This window comes from Octopus bimaculoides, chromosome 10, assembly GCF_046866305.1.
Source record: "Octopus bimaculoides isolate indiv1 chromosome 10, ASM4686630v1, whole genome shotgun sequence".
Taxonomy (NCBI): domain Eukaryota; kingdom Metazoa; phylum Mollusca; class Cephalopoda; order Octopoda; family Octopodidae; genus Octopus; species Octopus bimaculoides.
In genome coordinates, this window is record NC_142937.1 from 50,064,920 (window position 1) to 50,083,724 (window position 18,805).

At 40.7% G+C, this 18,805-nt stretch overlaps 1 protein-coding gene across 3 annotated transcripts in view; it reads right to left on the minus strand.

Annotated features, from left to right (window-relative positions):
- The window catches only part of LOC106872015 (uncharacterized), a 57,054-nt gene that overhangs the window by 13,170 nt on the left and 25,079 nt on the right, over positions 1–18,805 (minus strand). For all 3 annotated transcript variants that reach the window (XM_014918830.3, XM_089359103.1, XM_014918829.3), the window contains exons 7-9: positions 18,615–18,774; positions 16,807–16,907; positions 10,310–10,509 (exon numbers count right to left, since the gene is read on the minus strand). In XM_014918830.3, the coding sequence (XP_014774316.1) occupies positions 10,310–10,509; positions 16,807–16,907; positions 18,615–18,774 (461 nt within the window). The remainder of the gene's footprint in view (positions 1–10,309; positions 10,510–16,806; positions 16,908–18,614; positions 18,775–18,805) is intronic.

An 18,805-nucleotide genomic window follows, 5' to 3' on the forward strand; every position in this document is an offset into this window, starting at 1 on the left:
ATGCTTGCAACTGAGTAGACACTGATAAAAGCACTGAGAGTGGTGGTGGAAATTAAACCAGGTAGTGAATTCAGCTTAACCTCCAAAAATAGGTTATTGTCCAATGATCTTCCACAATTACTGCCTTCCCAGTTTAACTTACAAAGCTTGGGTTGGTCCAAGGATATGGTAGAAGTCACTTGCACATGGTTCTGTGTAACTTAATGAAACCTGGTGTCATGTGAAATAAAATTTCTTAATGCTTTTGTTACCATATTTCTTTTGAAATACACAACCTTAGTTATAATTCATTTTTTTAGTAATGAAGAATTTAGTAAAATAGCTGATGTTTGAATTATAGATTAACAAAAAAGATTTTTCCTCTCCAAATAGAGGAAATTTGAATCATAGACAGGGGTTGGTATCAAGAGTTAACCATACAGCTCAACCTACACCCAATGAGAGATGGCAAACATTATCCTCTTTCTCTTTCGAATTGATTTGAATTTCAAGAATCTATATATTATTAATAGTAAATTCTTATTTAAAGCACTAGAAATGTTGAAAAGAATTAACACTGAACAAACTATATATGGCTGCTTGATTTTACTAGAAATGACAGCAAAATCCTGCTTAAATTACATTCTACCATCTAAAGAAAAGGAAGACATTAGATATTGTAGCCCTGTGATGGGACAGTCACACTAGAATACCTTTGTTCATAAATGAACTTGATCAGTTGATTTGGGGGCTCAAAAAGAACAATTGAATAAAAATGTCGAAAGACGTAAAAGCTGTATATAAACAGTCATTCATTAGCTATAAAAATAGTAATTTTTTGACAATATTAAGGTTTTCCTCGACCATGCTGCTATCATACAGAAATTTTGATGGATCTACTCGAACTTTCCAATAGATTTTAGATATCAGCTTTGTGACTATATGACTACTAATCTTTCATTCTTACATCCTTTTACATATTCAGAAATCCTTTACATTAGCTCCTAAAATTTAAATGCAGTGGAACTTTCTCTTATAAATCAAGGATTATGTTATCAAACAATTACTGTTATTCAAACTAATATGTCCCAAATATTTTTAGAACATTTTTATATCTTCTGTTTAATATTATCCACCAGTAATTGTTACCCAAAAGGTTCTGTTCCACTGTGATAAGCAACTGATGCAGTCAACAATTTGAAATACATTTCTGTTCGGGTATTCATTCTCTTGGATATGTTGTTCTGGGCCAGCAGATGCAGCATAAAATAATAAGCACCCTTTAGTTTACAGAGCAGAAGTCAACCCACTAGTGTTGATGCCTTGATAAATGCTCTTGATACACTCTGTAAAGTGGTTAGTGATAGATCAAAGACAACTGAGGGTTGAGATGACCCTTTATCTATGTCAAGGACATAGCAACCTTTCAGTTGCTGGTGCCATGATAAAATGCACTCAATACTGTAAATCCTCGAGTATGGTCCGCCCTTGAATATAATACGCAGGGAATTTTTAGGGGCCTGTACCTCTGAAAAACCTAAACCTTGTGTATAATATGTACCCTTTCTCTAACTTGAGTCAAGGAGGTTTATATAACGTCCTTGGTAAACATATATCCGGTAATGTCCTTTATTATTATTGTATATATACCATAATGCAAAAGTGTAGCTTTTTTGTGCACTTCGCAGAAAATAAAGAAATAACAGCAATAACGTCAGTGAAAAATAAATATTAAGTAAATTGCCTTTACATATTTATCTCTATCAGTTATAAAAGCAAAAACATTTATTCAAATCCTTCAAATTCAACGTCACTTTCAGCATCAAATAACTGTTCCATTTGTTCCTCCATAAACATGTCAGCATCACTGTAGTGTAAATCTCCGTCATCATCAGATTCATAGTCAACATCAGAAGATTCACTTTCATTTATTTGATCTTTCGATACAATGTCATCCTGAGTACCATCCAGTGCAGACGATATACAACACTTTTATTTTAACCCTTTCGTTACTAAGCCGGCCGAAAAAATTTTTAGTTCATAAGACCAAGCCGGCCGAGAGTACCCATTGTTATTTAAATGTAAATTTCAACCCAAATCTGGTTAGTACATTCGTTAAAACACGTGATTTCACTTTGCAAACAGTTGAGTTATTGTATCCAACATTGTTTGGCGTGATATTTGAACTCAGTGAATTTTGGAAGATTTTTTTTCCACATTTTTTGCGGCGTTAATTTTTTTCAACTTTGAAGATGGAGAGGAGTTTCATGCTATCAAGCAGTGATTCCGAATTTGAAGGTTTTTCAACCGAAGATATGAAGGTATCGAAGAAAAGAATGAATGAGCTACAAAAGCATGTGGTGGACGAAAATGAATCAGATATATCTGTATCCAAAACTGAAAGCAGTGACAGCGAGGATGATTTTACACCAGAATGGAGTAAAGATTTTTAAAATATTTTTATTAACAATTTTTCTGAGGAGACAGGGTCTACCCATAGTCTTTCTCAGGAAGCAAAACCTTTAGATTTCTTTTTCCTATTTTTTCCAGCAGAATGTAAACAAGCCGGATAAAAAGATAGCTTGTGGTTTCCTGCAACCATAGATGAAGTACGGGCATTTTTTGCCATAAATATTATTATGGGTATTAGACAGTTACCCAGAATAACAAATTACTGGAGAAATCAGGAACCTTTTGGTGATCAGTATGTTTCCAGTATAATGACGAGAGTACGATTTGTGAAGCTGAATCAATATTTACATGTGAGAGACACTAGCAGTACCCCAGTACATGGAGAACCAAGCTTGGATCTCTTATTTAAAATAAGATCTCTCATCGACTGCGTTCAAAATGCATATAAAACATTTTACAAGCCTGAGAGATACTTATCTGTCGATGGTGGGGTATAAAGGACAGTCGCCATGCCTCTGTCTACCCCTCCATCCTCTCTCTCCCCCTTCGTAGTTTTTCCTTTAAGGTCTTCAGGTTCTGGCTATATATAAATGAGAAACCCATTCTAAATTATCTCGCTGACGTACTACGACGAAATACCCAAGATGCAGATAAGATAGAGATTTTTATTTATTTACGGCCTCAAACATCTCAATACCTTGCGCTTTAGTTTTGTCCCTTATTATTTATCTTGTTTCTCTCCATGAAATTCAATTGAATTCAGTTGTTGTCTTAAATTCATGCTTATTCATTTTCTAAGCTTCCTAAATTCATGCTACGTTATATTCTAATCACCCAGAATTCATTGCTCTTTTAAAAAATTACGATTTATGCATTGTTGTCTCTCAAATATTTAAAATCTACAATTAAGAGCCCTCTCTACTCGCTGGCGGTACCTACCCACCACCACTACCCATTTTCCTTTATTCAAAAATTCTTATCGCTCCTTAAAATTATGGCTTTTAAGTGTTGATTTCTCAGCCCAAGAATTACAGCGTGATGTGCTGCTTGACTGGTCCCCCCCCTCTCTCTCTCTCTCTCTCTCTCTTTATATATATATATGATGATCTTTTCTCCCGCCATGCCTCTGTCTACCCCTCCATCCTCTCTCTCCCCCTTCGTAGTTTTTCCTTTAAGGTCTTCAGGTTCTGGCTATATATAAATGAGAAACCCATTCTAAATTATCTCGCTGACGTACTACGACGAAATACCCAAGATGCAGATAAGATAGAGATTTTTATTTATTTACGGCCTCAAACATCTCAATACCTTGCGCTTTAGTTTTGTCCCTTATTATTTATCTTGTTTCTCTCCATGAAATTCAATTGAATTCAGTTGTTGTCTTAAATTCATGCTTATTCATTTTCTAAGCTTCCTAAATTCATGCTACGTTATATTCTAATCACCCAGAATTCATTGCTCTTTTAAAAAATTACGATTTATGCATTGTTGTCTCTCAAATATTTAAAATCTACAATTAAGAGCCCTCTCTACTCGCTGGCGGTAACCCGCCCTCCCACCCCCTCCACCGGAAGTTCATTCCTCTGCCATCCCACCCCCTCCACCGGAAGTTCATTCCTCTGTCATCCCACCCCCTCCACCGGAAGTTCATTCCTCTGTCATCCCACCCCCTCCACCGGAAGTTCATTCCTCTGCCATCCCACCCCCTCCACCGGAAGTTCATTCCTCTGTCATCCCACCCCCTCCACCGGAAGTTCATTCCTCTGTCATCCCACCCCCTCCACCGGAAGTTCATTCCTCTGTCATCCCACCCCCTCCACCGGAAGTTCATTCCTCTGTCATCCCACCCCCTCCACCGGAAGTTCATTCCTCTGCCATCCCACCCCCTCCACCGGAAGTTCATTTCTCTGTCATCCCGCCCCCTCCACCGGAAGTCCATTCCTCTGTCATCCCACCCCCTCCACCGGAAGTTCATTCCTCTGTCATCCCACCCCTCCACCGGAAGTACATTCCTCTGTCATCCCACCCCCTCCACCGGAAGTTCATTCCTCTGTCATCCCACCCCTCCACCGGAAGTTCATTCCTCTGTCATCCCACCCCTCCACCGGAAGTTCATTCCTCTGTCATCCCATCCCCTCCACCGGAAGTTCATTCATCTGTCATCCCACCCCCTCCACCGGAAGTTCATTCCTGTCATCCCGCCCCCTCCACCGGAAGTTCATCCCTTTGTCATCCTGTCAACCTCGGCTGTCTCCCGGAACCCATCTAGTGGCCTTGGCCATCCTCTCCCCTACCTTTGGGTAGCGCATTAAGGTTGAGAAATGTTTGCAGGTTGTAGGTAATGTTTTGCTTATGAATTCTTCCAATTGCAAGTTTTCTTTTCAGGTACACGACACTGCTTTTCCTCTTCCCAGGCTACAGGCCCACACCCCCAACACCCATACTGTTAGGATTGGCACTCTCAACGTCGGCACGCTGAAAGGTAGATCTGGTGAAATTGTTGAGATGCTTGAACGGAGATGCGTAGATATGTGCTGCATCCAGGAAGTAAGATGGAGAGGAGGTTCTGCAAGGTTCCTCACAGGCAAAGAACACAGGTACAAGATTTTCTGGGCAGGGAACACTGACGGGGTCGGGGGCGTAGGAATACTTCTAGCGGAGAAATGGGTGGATAAGGTAATCGAGGTCGTTAGAGTAAGTGACAGAGTACTTAAGATCAGACTAGTGCTTCATCATAGATTAGCTACTGTCATCTCAGCCTATGCACCTCAACCTGGGCTACCAGATGGTCTGAAAGACCAATTCTATGACACCCTCTTGCAAACTACCTCGTCGACGAGTGACAGGGACCTTCTCTTTGTGGCTGGAGACTTCAACGGTCATGTCGGACGTCGTGCTGGGGGCTTCCATGGCATACATGGAGGCTATGGCTTCGGTTCCCGCAACGAGGAGGGAACCAGACTGCTGGAGTTCTGTGATGCAACCAATCTTATGGTCTGCAATACCAACTTCAGGAAACCTGCCAGTCACCTAGTCACCTACCGCTCCGGCAGACACTCTAGCCAAATCGACTACATCCTCGCCAGAAATAGGGAAAGAGGGCGGCTTATAAATGCCAAAACCTACCCTGGCGAAGAATGTACCCCACAACATAGATTAGTAGTTAGCGACTTTGGGATCAAGGCAAAATGGGTGCCCAGAATTAGACAGGCTTGGAGAAGAAGGGTGTGGAAGCTTAAAGACCCTGCAAACGGACAGAGACTTAGAGACAAGTTACTTGAAGCATTTAACGAAATAGAAGGGGATATAGCATCATACAACGTGGAAGACAATTGGAGATTTCTGCGGGACAACCTGTTGAAAGCCACCGACCAGATTTGTGGGTGGTGTAAGGTCCCCTCCCAACCCAGAGTAACGTGGTGGTGGAACAAGGAGGTAGACAGGGCTATTAGACAAAAGAAACAAGCTTGGAAGGACTGGAAGAACGGTGGTAGCAGGGAATTGTACCAATGTGCCAGAAGGGAGGCTAGGCGACAGGTTTATTTAGCCAGAGGGGAAGCAGATAAGGAAAGATTTGCCAATGTTCTGCGCCGTGAGGACCAAAGACTCGAGGTATTTCGGGTTGCAAGACAGTGTAGGAGAGAGAATAGTGATGTTGTAGGAGAGAAATGTGTTCGCATGGATGATGGTACGCTTGCATTAAATGAGGATGCAAAGAAAGAGGTCTGGAGATGCCACTACGATAGATTGCTTAATAAAGAGAATGAATGGGAGAAAGAGAGCCTGCCTTATGTCGACCCAATAGAGGGACCAGCTATCCGAGTTGATAGTACGAGGGTAGATAAAGCAATTAAGAGTATGAAGACCGGGAAAGCCCCCGGCCCATCAGGAATCACTGCAGAGATGCTCAAAATATCTGGCAGTGTTGGCTATAGCCTAGTCACCCGTATTACGAACCAGGTGATACACGAAGGAGTCATACCCTATGACTGGTGTAGCAGCATCATAGTCAACTGCTACAAAGGTAAAGGGGACGCTTTAGATACAAATAATTACAGAGGCATCAAGCTGTTAGATCAGGTTATGAAAGTTACAGAGAGGGTCATAGCCCAACTAATTAGGGAGCGAATCAATTTAGATGAGATGCAGTTTGGGTTCGTGCCAGGTAAAAGCACTACTGATGCCTTATTTCTAGTGAGACAGTTGCAAGAGAAATACCTAGCCAAGGATAAACCTCTGTACCTGGCTTTCGTTGACATGGAGAAAGCCTTTGACAGGGTCCCCCGATCCCTTATCTGGTGGTCAATGAGGAAACTTGGGATAGAAGAATGGCTAGTGAGAGCTGTGCGAGCCATGTACAGAGATGCGGCCAGTAAGGTGAGGGTTGGAAATGAGTACAGCAATGAATTCCGGGTAGAGGTAGGGGTCCACCAAGGTTCCGTCCTCAGCCCCCTATTATTTACCATAGTCCTCCAGGCAATCACAGAGGAGTTCAAGACAGGTTGCCCCTGGGAGCTCCTCTATGCTGATGACCTTGCCCTAATTGCGGAGTCACTATCAGAACTAGAGGAGAAGTTTCAGGTGTGGAAGCAAGGTCTAGAATTGAAGGGCCTTAGAGTCAACCTAGCTAAAACCAAAATCCTAATAAGTAGGAAGGTAGATAAAACACAAACCCCTTCAGGTAGATGGCCCTGCTCAGTATGTAGAAAAGGAGTAGGTAGTAACTCTATAAGATGTACCCGGTGCAAGCTATGGACACATAAGAGGTGCAGCAACATCAAAGGCAGGTTAACTAGCAAGTTAGTTTTTGTTTGTGGCAGATGTTCAGGTGCAATAAAGACTGCAAACAAACAGGAAACAACTTCTATCTCATTCCAGGGTGAAAAACTAGAGGTAGTCGATAGCTTCCGCTATCTGGGCGACCAAGTTAGTAGTGGGGGTGGGTGCGCTGAAAGTGTAGCTGCTAGAATAAGAATAGCCTGGGCAAAGTTTAGAGAGCTCTTACCCCTGCTGGCGACAAAGGGACTCTCACTCAGAGTAAAAGGCAGACTGTATGACGCATGCGTACGAACAACCATGCTACATGGCAGTGAAACATGGGCTGTAACTGCTGAGGACATACGTAAGCTCGCAAGGAATGAAGCCAGTATGCTCCGTTGGATGTGTAATGTCAATGTGAATACCCGTCAGAGTGTAAGTATCTTGAGAGAAAAGCTGAACATTAGAAGCATCAGTTGTGGCGTGCAAGAGAGACGATTGCGCTGGTATGGACATGTGGTGAGAATGGAGGAGGATAGCTGCGTGAAAAACTGCCACACCCTAACAGTTGAGGGAACCCGTGGAAGAGGTAGGCCCAGGAAGACCTGGGCTGAGGTGGTGAGGCAAGACCTTCGTACATTGGGCCTCACCGAGGCGATGACTACGGACCGAGACCTTTGGAAATGGGCTGTGCGTGAGAAGACCCGGCAAGCCAAGTAAGATCGTTGCCAGTGCCCCTGGACTGGTTCTTGTGCGGGTGGCACATGAGATGCACCATTTTGAGCGTGGCCGTTGCCAGTACAGCCTGACTGGCTCCTGTAGGATTTTCGAGCGAGATCGTTGCCAGTGCCCCTGGACTGGCTTGTGCGGGTGGCACATAAAAGACACCATTTCGAGCGTGGCCGTTTTCGTGCGGGTGACACGTAAAAGCACCCACTACACTCTCTGAGTGGTTGGCGTTAGGAAGGGCATCCAGCTGTAGAAACTCTGCCAAATCAGACTGGAGCCTGGTGTTGCCATCCGGTTTCACCAGTCCTCAGTCAAATCGTCCAACCCATGCTAGCATGGAAAGCGGACGTTAAACGATGATGATGATGCCAGAAAAGCCCACAAAATGGGGGATCAAAGTTTGGAAAATTTGTGAGGCAAATACTGGGTACTGCTGTGGATTTAGTTTTTATACAGGGAAAAGAGACAATAGTGTTAGTCAGCATGGCCTAGGGTACGATGTGGTCTGGAATTTATCACGTCCATACCATAACCAGGGCCGTATATTACTTTTTGACCGATTTTTTAGTTCGGTCAAACTTGCGGTGGATTTAGAAGCTGTGGAAACGTATACATGTGCTACAATAATGGCTCAGTAGAAAAGGGCTGCCGTTGGATATAAAGAAAAACAAAATTAACAAAAAGAGGTGAAATAATCCAACGGCAGAAAGGAAATCTGCTAGCAACCGCATACAGAGATAAGAGGCAGATAAATTTTCTATCTACCAGTGTACAACCATGGGTAGATGAAAATGGCACTCCGTTTGTGAACCTTGATTATAACAGGTACATGGGTGGTGTGGATCGGCTTAACCAGGTGATGAGTTATTATCCGATTGGTAGACCGGGTAATAAATGGTGGCGATACCTGGTTTGGTATATAGTAAACATGAGCATTGTAAATGCATTCATATTATATACCAATTCAGGAGGGGTTCGCAAGCAGTGTGACCATCTGCAGTTCCAAGCAGATGTTGCAACGCAGTTGAGGGCAGGTTATTCCTCCAAAAAAATAACTGCAGGAAGGAAAAGCAAAGCCTGCCAGAGAGATCTCCCTCTGAGTTCAGCTGATCTACATAAATTAGAAAAAAATCGGGGGTTGCAAAAGGCAGTGCCGTGAATGTCTACATCAACAAAGAAAAACTCCCAGGGGACAGCCAGTTGAAATGTCTTTCCAATGTGCATTCTGCAAGGTTGCAGTATGTAGAGTGGGATGTTTTACAACTTTCCATGATAGAAATACTGTGTAAATATTTTTTGTATATATATAATAAGATTGTATAAATATTTTTCAAATTTACTTAGTTTTATTTTTTATTTTAATTTACCTGTAAGGTGAGTGACAAGTTTTGATTTAATTTCTATTGTAAATCTTTATTATATATGTCCCTGTGTATTTATGTATGTGTGTGAGTATATTTCATTTAGTTGTATTCAATTTTCTAGTTTTCTTCAAAAAGAAATTCCAGTATTTCAGTTTATTTTACCTTTATGGTACACCTGTTCTTTTGTGCATTTGATAATCTAGTGATGTGCACAAGTCTTCTATATCAAAATTTTGTTGCATACCCAATTAAATATTAGCTGATGACACATTTTTTTTGGTAATGTTTAAACAAAATTTAAATATTTTTACATTTTGCTCAGTTTACCTGGATTTACCTGTAATTAGAGTTACTTTGAGACAAAAATTATGCAATAGAATTGAATAAGAACCCTTTCTTCAATTATGTTCCAAATATCACATTAATATGTTGATAAATAAAAAAAGTTACAGGTGTTTAATGAGACTAGTCTAAATTCATGATTATTTTAGAATTTAATTGAAACTCATGAGGGGTGTATTTTGGTCAGAAATATAGTAACGAAAGGGTTAATAAATGTTGTTTACTGCAAGTTATAGATGATTCTTTTTATGACTTCATTGCTTTCAAGGTATTTTCGCGCCTGACATCACAAAATGTGTCTGAATAAACATTGCCGGACAGCAAATAGAGACTCGGACATTGCTTAGAAAATTTTTTTCATTTTTAACCTCATATATAGTACACACTAGGGATTTTGACCTCTAAATTTTGGGAAAAACATGCGGATTATACTCGAGGATTTAAATGGCTGGTCATAGGAAGTTTGTCCGGCTGTAGAAACCTAGACAAAACTAAATACAAGAGTGAGATGTGGCTTCCTCAACTGCCAAGGAGACCAGTAAATTCACATAAGAATTGACACAGGCCATCCAACCAATGCCAGAATGGAAAATGGATGTAATACAATGTAACAAATAGATTGTTTCGTTCAGATAAAAAAAAACACAAAGCAAAATAAAACAGCAAGTATAACAAGAGATACATTAATAAATAAACTAAGACAAAAAATCAAAATAAAAGGTTACCTGAAGATGATCAAGTAAGCGACCTGGAGTGGCAACAATAAAATTGATTCCTTTCACCAATCTTTTAGCCTCATCATCTTTCTTGGTGCCACCCATTATTAATCCAAAGGTAAAATGATGATATTCTAACAACTCTTTTAACACTCCATAGATCTGCATGGCTAATTCTCGAGTGGGAGATATAATAATGGCACCGGTACCTGCAAAAGTTGTACATAAATCATATCACAGACTATGCATAACATATTTGAAATACTAAGGTCAGTGCTTCTTTTACAATGACACGTCATAGGATTAGTCTTCACCATGAGAGTTGTGGGTTCATCATCATCGTCGTTTAACATCCGCTTTCCATGCTAGCATGGGTTGGACGATTTGACTGAGGACTGGTGAAACCGGATGGCAACACCAGGCTCCAATCTAATTTGGCAAAGTTTCTACAGCTGGATGCCCTTCCTAACGCCAACCACACAGAGAGTGTAGTGGGTGCTTTTACGTGTCACCCGCACGAAAGCCAGTCAGGCGGTACTGGCAACGGCCGGATTTTATACTAAGCACTATTATTAAGTATTGCATAAATGATATTGAACATGCTACATATAATTAGTCTGTATCAGTGTACCAATAATTAGCATGATTTGTACTCCTGACAGAATATAAAATTACATCATCTGGATCAAAAACTTTTTGGATAATTTTTTTTAAAGTACACTTTATACAAATTGATTACAAGATAAACAATTACAAAATTTATTGCATTTATTATAGATATTTTTGGAGATGGTAAATGTAAAAAGTTTAACTATAGGTGCACACATGGCTGTGCTGAGTTTGCACCCCAACCTCATGGTTTCAAGATCAATTTCACTGCATGGCACCTTCAGCAAGTGTCTTCTACTACAGCCTTGGATCTACCAAAAGCTTGTGCGTGGGTTTGGTAGATGGAAACTGAAAGAGGCCCATTGTGTTATATGTATGAGAGTGGTCGTGTTACTGTTTCCATGCCAATCACATCGTCATCATCGATTAACGCCCGTTTTCCATGCTGGCATGGGTTGGATGGTTTGACTGAGGTCTGGAGAGCCAGCAGCTGCACCAAGCTCCAATCTGATCTGGCAAAGTTTCTAACGCCAACCACTCCGAGGGTGTAGTGGGTGCTTTTTACATGCCACTGGCACAGGAGCCAGTCAGGCTAACCTGGTATCGACCACGTTCAGATGGTGCATTTTACGTGCCACCAGAATGTGAGCCAGATATGGGGCACCGGTCCCATCTACGATATTGGTTTTACTCGACTCAACAGGTCTTCTCAAGCACATCATATCACCCAACGCATCAGGGGTATACTTAACAGGACTGGACATGCATGGCTGCGATCTCACTTTAGTTTCCAGGACTTCTCAATCACAGCAAATCTCCAAGAGTCCCAGTCTTCTGTCATTGCCTCTGTGAGGCCCAATGTTAGGTCATATTTCACCACCTCATCCCATGTCTTCTTGGGTCTACCTCTTCCACAAGTCCCTTCTACAGTTAGGGAGTGACACTTCCCCACACAGTTGTCTTCATTCATACATAACACATGGCCATATCAGCGCAGTCGCCTCTCTGGAACACCACATTTGATGCTTCTTAAGCCCAACCTTTCTCTCAGGGCGCTTACACTGTCGTGTATGCACAGTGACATTGCACATCCAGCGGAGCATACTAACTTCATTTCTTTCAAGCCTACGTATGTCATCAGCATTCATGGCCCATGTTTCACTGCCGTGTAGCATAGCACTTCGCACACATGCATCATACAGTCTACTTTTCATCCTGAGCGAGAGGCCCTTAGTTGCCAGCAGAGGTAGGAGCTCCTTGAACTTTGCTCAGGCTATTCTTACTCTAGTCGCTCCATTCTCAGAGCAACTGCCCCCACTACAGACTTGGTCACCTAGGTAGCAGAAGCTATTAACTACTTCTAGTTTCTCCCCCTGGCATGTGATGGAATCTGTTTTCTGTACATCTTCAGTGTTTATTACCCCAGTGCATCTGCCACACGCAAAAACTATTTTCCTGGTTAACCTTCCTTTGATATTGCTGCACCTCTTATGTGTTCAAAGCTTACACCGGGTACATTGTATCAAGTTTCTACCCTTTTCTACAGATCAAGCAGGGCCATCTACCTGAAGCAAGTTGTAATTTGACAGCTTTCCTACTTACTAAGACTTTGGTTTTGGCTAGGTTAACCCTAAGGCCCTTCGATTGTAGACCTTCCTTCCACACCCTAAACTTCATATTCAGTTCTGGCAGTGACTTGACTATTAGCATAGAGGAGCTCTCAGGGGCAGCCTGTCTTGAATTCCTTGCCAACCCTCACCTTACTGACATCATCTCTGTACAGGGCTTGTACAGCTCTTACCAACCACTCGTCTATCCCTAGTTTCTGCATTGGCCACCAGATAAGGGATCAGGTCACCCTGTCAAAGGCTTTCTCCAAGTCAACAAAAACCAAGTACAAAAGTTTATCTTTGACTAGGTATTTCTCCTGCAGTTGCCTTACCAGAAATATAGCATCAATGGTGTTTCTGTCTGGCACAAAACTGAACTGCATCTTATCTAGGCTAACTCTCTCCCTAATTAGTTGGGCTATGAACCTCTCTGTAACTTTCATCATCTGATCCAATAATTTGATACCCCTGTAGTTATTTCTGTCTAAAGCATCATCTTTCCCCTTGTAGCAGTTGACTATGGTGCTGCTACACCAGTCATTGGGTATGACTCCTTCGTGAACTACCTGATTTACGCTCTGGGTGACAAGACCCTAACCCACACCGCCCAATATTTTAAGCATCCCAGCAGTGATTCCTGATGGGCCAGGTGCTTTCCCCATCTTCATATCCTTAATTGCTTTATCTACCTGGGTACAATCAATTCGAATAGCTGATCCCTCAATTGGGTCAACCTTTGGCAGACTCTCCTCCTCCCGATATTCTCCACATTCAGCAGTCTTTCATAATGGCTTCCCCAAGCCTTTTTCTTAGCAGAATCATTAAACATAAGGGCACCACCATCCATGTAGATACATTTCTCTCCTATGACATCACGGTTTTCTCTCACACACTGTCTTGCAATCCGAAATACTTCAGTTCTCTGGTTGTTCATGTCGCTGAACATTGGCAGACTTCTTTTCTGCTACTCCCTTGGCTATATATACCTGTCCCTTTGCTTCCCTTTTGGCTATCTGATACATTCTCCTGCTACCCCGACTCTTCCAAGAATTCCAAGCCTGTTTCTTTGCTCTAATAGCCCTGTCTACAGTACTGTTCCACCACCATGTTATCTTAGGCCTGGAAGGGACTTTACACCAGCCACAGATTTGGTCTGTGGCACTCAGCAAGCTGTCTCGCAGGAATTCCCAGCTGCCTTCTATGTCACAGGACTGTAGTTCCTCCTCACTACCATCAAATTTCTTGGTAAGGATATCCCTAAATCTCTGACCATGTGAAGGGTTCCTAAGCTTCCATGCCCTTTTCCAGATTGGTCTGGATTTTGGCATCCTTCTGGCCTCAAGCCTAAAGTCACTAATAACTAGTCTATGTTGGGTGGGGTTTACATTCCTCACCAGGGAGGGCCTTTGTATTTAAGAGGAACCATGCATCTCACTGTCTGGTGAGAATGAAATCAATCTGGCTAGCAGAGTCAGCCTTGTTCCCTTTTCATTTCTGGGACCAACCCCATGTACACCATATGCTGTCCGACATGCCCATTAAAATCTCCAGCCACAAAGATGAGATCATTATCACTCATCTTTGAGGTAGCCTGCAGAAGAATATCATAAAAGTGATCCTTCTGTTCATTTCGTAGGCCCGCTTGTGGGGCGTAGGCAGAGATAATTGTAGCTATACTATTCTACAATACTAGCCTGAGCTTACGTACTCTATCACACACACTCACTACCTCTATGACCTTATCCATCCATTTCTCTGCAAGAAGTATGCCCACAGCCCCTATTCCATCACTATTACCTTCCCAGAAGAGTTAATACCTATGTGCTTTGCTTGTGACAATTCTGGCTGAAGATCCTCTCCATCTTACCTCTTGTACACAACATACATCAACGCGTCTCCATTGAAGTATCTCTACAATCTTGCTAGACCTACCTTTACATATGCCTTCATTTAGAGTGCCAACTCTGAAAACTGGGAAAGAGATATGGGAGGTAACACAGGAAGATGTTATTCAGTAGGTTCCCGTGAACGTTTGGTAACAGACGTCATAATAATTGTCCTTGCTTTTAACCTACCGTCATTCAAACATGTTAGAGTTGTTAAGGTTGTAACTTCTACTGGGGGGAGTGAGAAAGCGTTGTATATGAAAGTGTTTGAGGCGTAAATATAAGCGTTATGAGCCTTGTGGGAGAAGCATTACTGATGCTGCAGGTATGCGTAAATAAAATTTTTTTAAATGGTAAGTGGACTACTATCTGATTTAGTTAGTCTAAAGATAGGGGGATGGAGAGAGAGGAAAGGGCAGCAAGATTACCAATAGAGGAGGAGAGAGGGGAAGGGCAATTGGATGTCCAGTAAAAGAAAGATTTCCAGTAAGAGAGAAAGATTTCCGGTAAGAGTGAGAGAGAAAGAAATTTCCAGTAAGAGTGAGAGAAAGATTTCCAGTGTGTGAGAGAGAGAGAAAGATTTCCAGTGTGTGAGAGAGAGAGATTTCTGGTATTGGTGGTGGGGTGGGAAAAGGTGGGCACAACCACAGACACAAAAGATCATTTTAAGGGTTATAGCAAACAAGGAGTTATTTTAGAGAAAAGTACAAGATGGGGAGGGGACGGGTATAGAGGTGATAGCCAGAAATGGACGAAGAAGGCAGCATTTTTGCCCTAAGCTTCAAAGGGAAATAGCAGTGAGTTACCATTGCAATAAGAAATAAGAGATACAGACAGCAAAGAAAGAAATTATTTTAATGAACAGTACATCATGCCGGTGGCAGGTAAAAAGCACCCACTACACTCTTGGAGTGGTTGGCATTAGGAAGGGCATCAGCTGTAGAAACTCTGCCAGATCAGATTGGAGTCTGGTGTAGCCATCTGCTTCACCAGTCCCCAGTCAAATCGTCCAACCCATGCTAGCATGGAAAGCGGATGTTAAATGATGATGATAAAGTCAAGAAACAAGGGAAGGGATTATTATTTTAGAGGGGGAGATTGCAAATTTGAAAGTTATTTGATGAGTTGATGTAGAGGTTTACAGTTTAGGTCATTTTAATTGTTATAGCAAACAAGGAGGAGTTATTTTAGAGACAAGTACAAGTTAAGTACACACATGTAGCCAAGAAACAAGGTTAGTTGTTGTAGGATTAAAACAAGCAAGAAAGAATTATTTTAGAGAATAGATGAGTTTGAATGAATGAGGCAATTAAAAAACAAGAGAGCTTCTTAGCTAAGTTATGCATATTTTCAAGTGTCATCACTGCCAAACATATGGAATAGACAAAACTAAACTAAACTAACAGTGTCACTGTCATGCAAGCAGTGTCCATTTCCAATCTTCTATAACATACTAGGTCATGGGGAAATAGCACCTTACTTAGAAACAGGTGAGGGTTGGCAACAAGAATGACATCAGGTTGTAGAAAATTTGCCTTAACAAATTCCATCCAACCAATGCAAGCATAGACAAATGGACAAAAAACAATGATGGCGATGGAAACTCATGGGCTTCAGAATTTTCAGTTAAAACTGTTCGCCCATTTTACATGTTTTTCCATGACTGCATCGGTTGGACAATTACATGATTTGAGGAATTGTTTTATAGTCAAAAGCCCTTCCTGACACTACCCCTTATTTGTTTTTCAAATAAGGAATCACTTATCTCACATAGCTTCAAAAGCATCAAAATGCCCAGATGGTTCAACAGAACAAACTGACAACACACCACCCACAGCATTTTCAGACAAGAAGTTGCAAATGTATACAAACATAAATAAAATGGTCTTCTTTCAGCTTCAGTCTACCAAATTCACTCACAAGGATTTTGTCAACCTAGGGATATAGAAAACACTTTGCCCAAAGAGCCACACAATGAGACTGAACTAGAGATGAATTTCTCGACCAACAACCACACCTGCACATAAGTTTGAGCTTCTAAATAAAGTTTCACTGACATTATAGATACTTACCTATAATTTTCCAATAATTTTGATACTTATGCAACAAGTTTGATTTCAAGAAGTTTATCCAAATCTATCATTAACCCTTTAGTATCCAAATTACAATAAAATGTAATGCTCATTTATTCACATTGTTTTGAATTAACCATTCATTATTTTTTAGATTTGAGATTTTGATGAGGTAATACTTAATTTTTAGAATGGTATTGTAAGGTTAGTGTGAGAGGCCGGGTCTGGCCAGTTTGGACATAAAACAGGTAGAATATTTTGGCTGGATATGGTCAGTTTAAATGCTAAAAGGTTAAAGGAAATGTTACTGATAAAGAATTACGACTTACCATTCCTTGGCATGAACTTCAGTTTGTACAAGAGTTCAACAACAGGAATCAGAAAAGCTAATGTTTTGCCACTTCCAGTTTTAGCAGCTCCCATCAAATCTCTAGTTAGATAGAAAATTGAAGGAAATTAATCAGAAATATTTCAATCACGCTTTTTTTTTTTTTTAAAGCATTTAACTATCAATAAATGAAGTTAGTCATCATTGTCATTATTTAATGTCCATTTTGCATGCTAGAATAAGTTGGACAGCTTAACAGCGGCTGGTAAGGCCAGGGGCTGCACCAGGTTCTATAGTCAGTTTTGACTTGGTTTCAACAGCTGGATGCCCTTCCTAAATTAAACCACTCTAGAGTGAAGCAGCCAAGAAACATGCCAATGACTGCAAAAAGTGGAAAATAACTGTTGAGGCCCTATGCTCCACAAGGGGCAAAAAGGATTAAGAGAGAGAGTGTACTGGGTGCTTTTTATGTGGTACCATCAATGTTTTTTACATGGCACCAGCATCCACACAAATGCTTTTTATGCTGCACCTTGGTTTTAGAATCTCTAAAGTTTCTAAATAATTGTTCTTGTGAAACAGAGCTGGAGGATAAATAGGTGCATGAGAGTCTCTCCAGGCCAAGCTACTTCCACACATTGAGAGACACAACTCTGGTATTACAGACATGATTAGTATGTAGCAGGAAAGAATACATAGTCTTAGTTGGTCATACCTAGGAATCCAGCTGGAAAGCCTAATGATGGCTGCTTCTAACAGAACCCTATTGAGGAGGTGCCTGAATAGTTTAACACAACCCTCCCAGGAATAGAGGGCAAAGAAGATGGATGGATAGGTAGCATTACTAAGTGTTAATATTTACAAGGAAGATGACAAATACTTATCTAAATTCTAAAAAATTACTTGTAAATTTAACCTAACACAGAGCAATAATAAGTGTAAATTTCAACTGATTTTATCATCATCATCATCCTAGATTACCAAATTATTTGTAACAAGTTGCATCTTGATCCTTCACCAGTAACTACATTTAAAGAAATGCCCAAGACTATTTTAAACTGACTTGCCTTTTGAGTGATACTTTAATTTAATTAAAAGTAACATCATCATCATTGTTTCAATGTCTACTTCTCCATGCTTGCATAGGTCAGATGAATTTGTTGAGGCAGATTTTTCTATTTCTGGATGCCCTACCTGTCATCAACCCACACCTGTTTCCAGGTATGTTAATATTTTTCTATGGCTTGACATGTTTTCACGGAAGACTGGATAAGAACACCACCTGTATGACAGTGGCACTCATTTAAAACAATCATGTGATGTCATAACAAGGAGACACCAACTCATACACACCCACATATATATATATGAAATAGATTTCTTTCAGTTTCTATCAATTAAATCCATTCACAAAGCTTTGGTTTTCCCAGGGCTGTTGTAGAAGACATTTGCCCAAGGTACCATATGGTGAGACTAAAGTCAAAACCATGTGGTTGAGAAGTGAACTTATTAACCACAATCAAGTCTGCTCCTATAACTTACAAAAATAAAATCCCTATTACTTAAATAAAATATAATATAATATAGCCAGTAAATTTCAAAAGATAATCTCTCAGATTCCCCAGTTATGCTACAATTTTAAAAATACATCCACTGTATGTGTATATATATATATATATATATATATATATATAACTTTTAATAATCTCTGGATGAAAACAAGGTACACACACTTAACTTAAAGAATACTGATATTGTTTAATTACATCTCTTCATTTTAAGAGACATGTAAAACGCAATAATACTCACCTTCCCTCAAGTAAGTAAGGAATACTTTTAGCTTGAATTTCTGTCATGTGTGTGAAACCCATTTTTTTAATAGCATCCATCGTTGGTGAAGAAACATATTTGGATAATACATCAAAAGAGTTATCAGAAAGGATCTGTGATGCCAACTGACTGCCTGGTACTATAGGAACAGAGGAAAATATAAAGTGTGA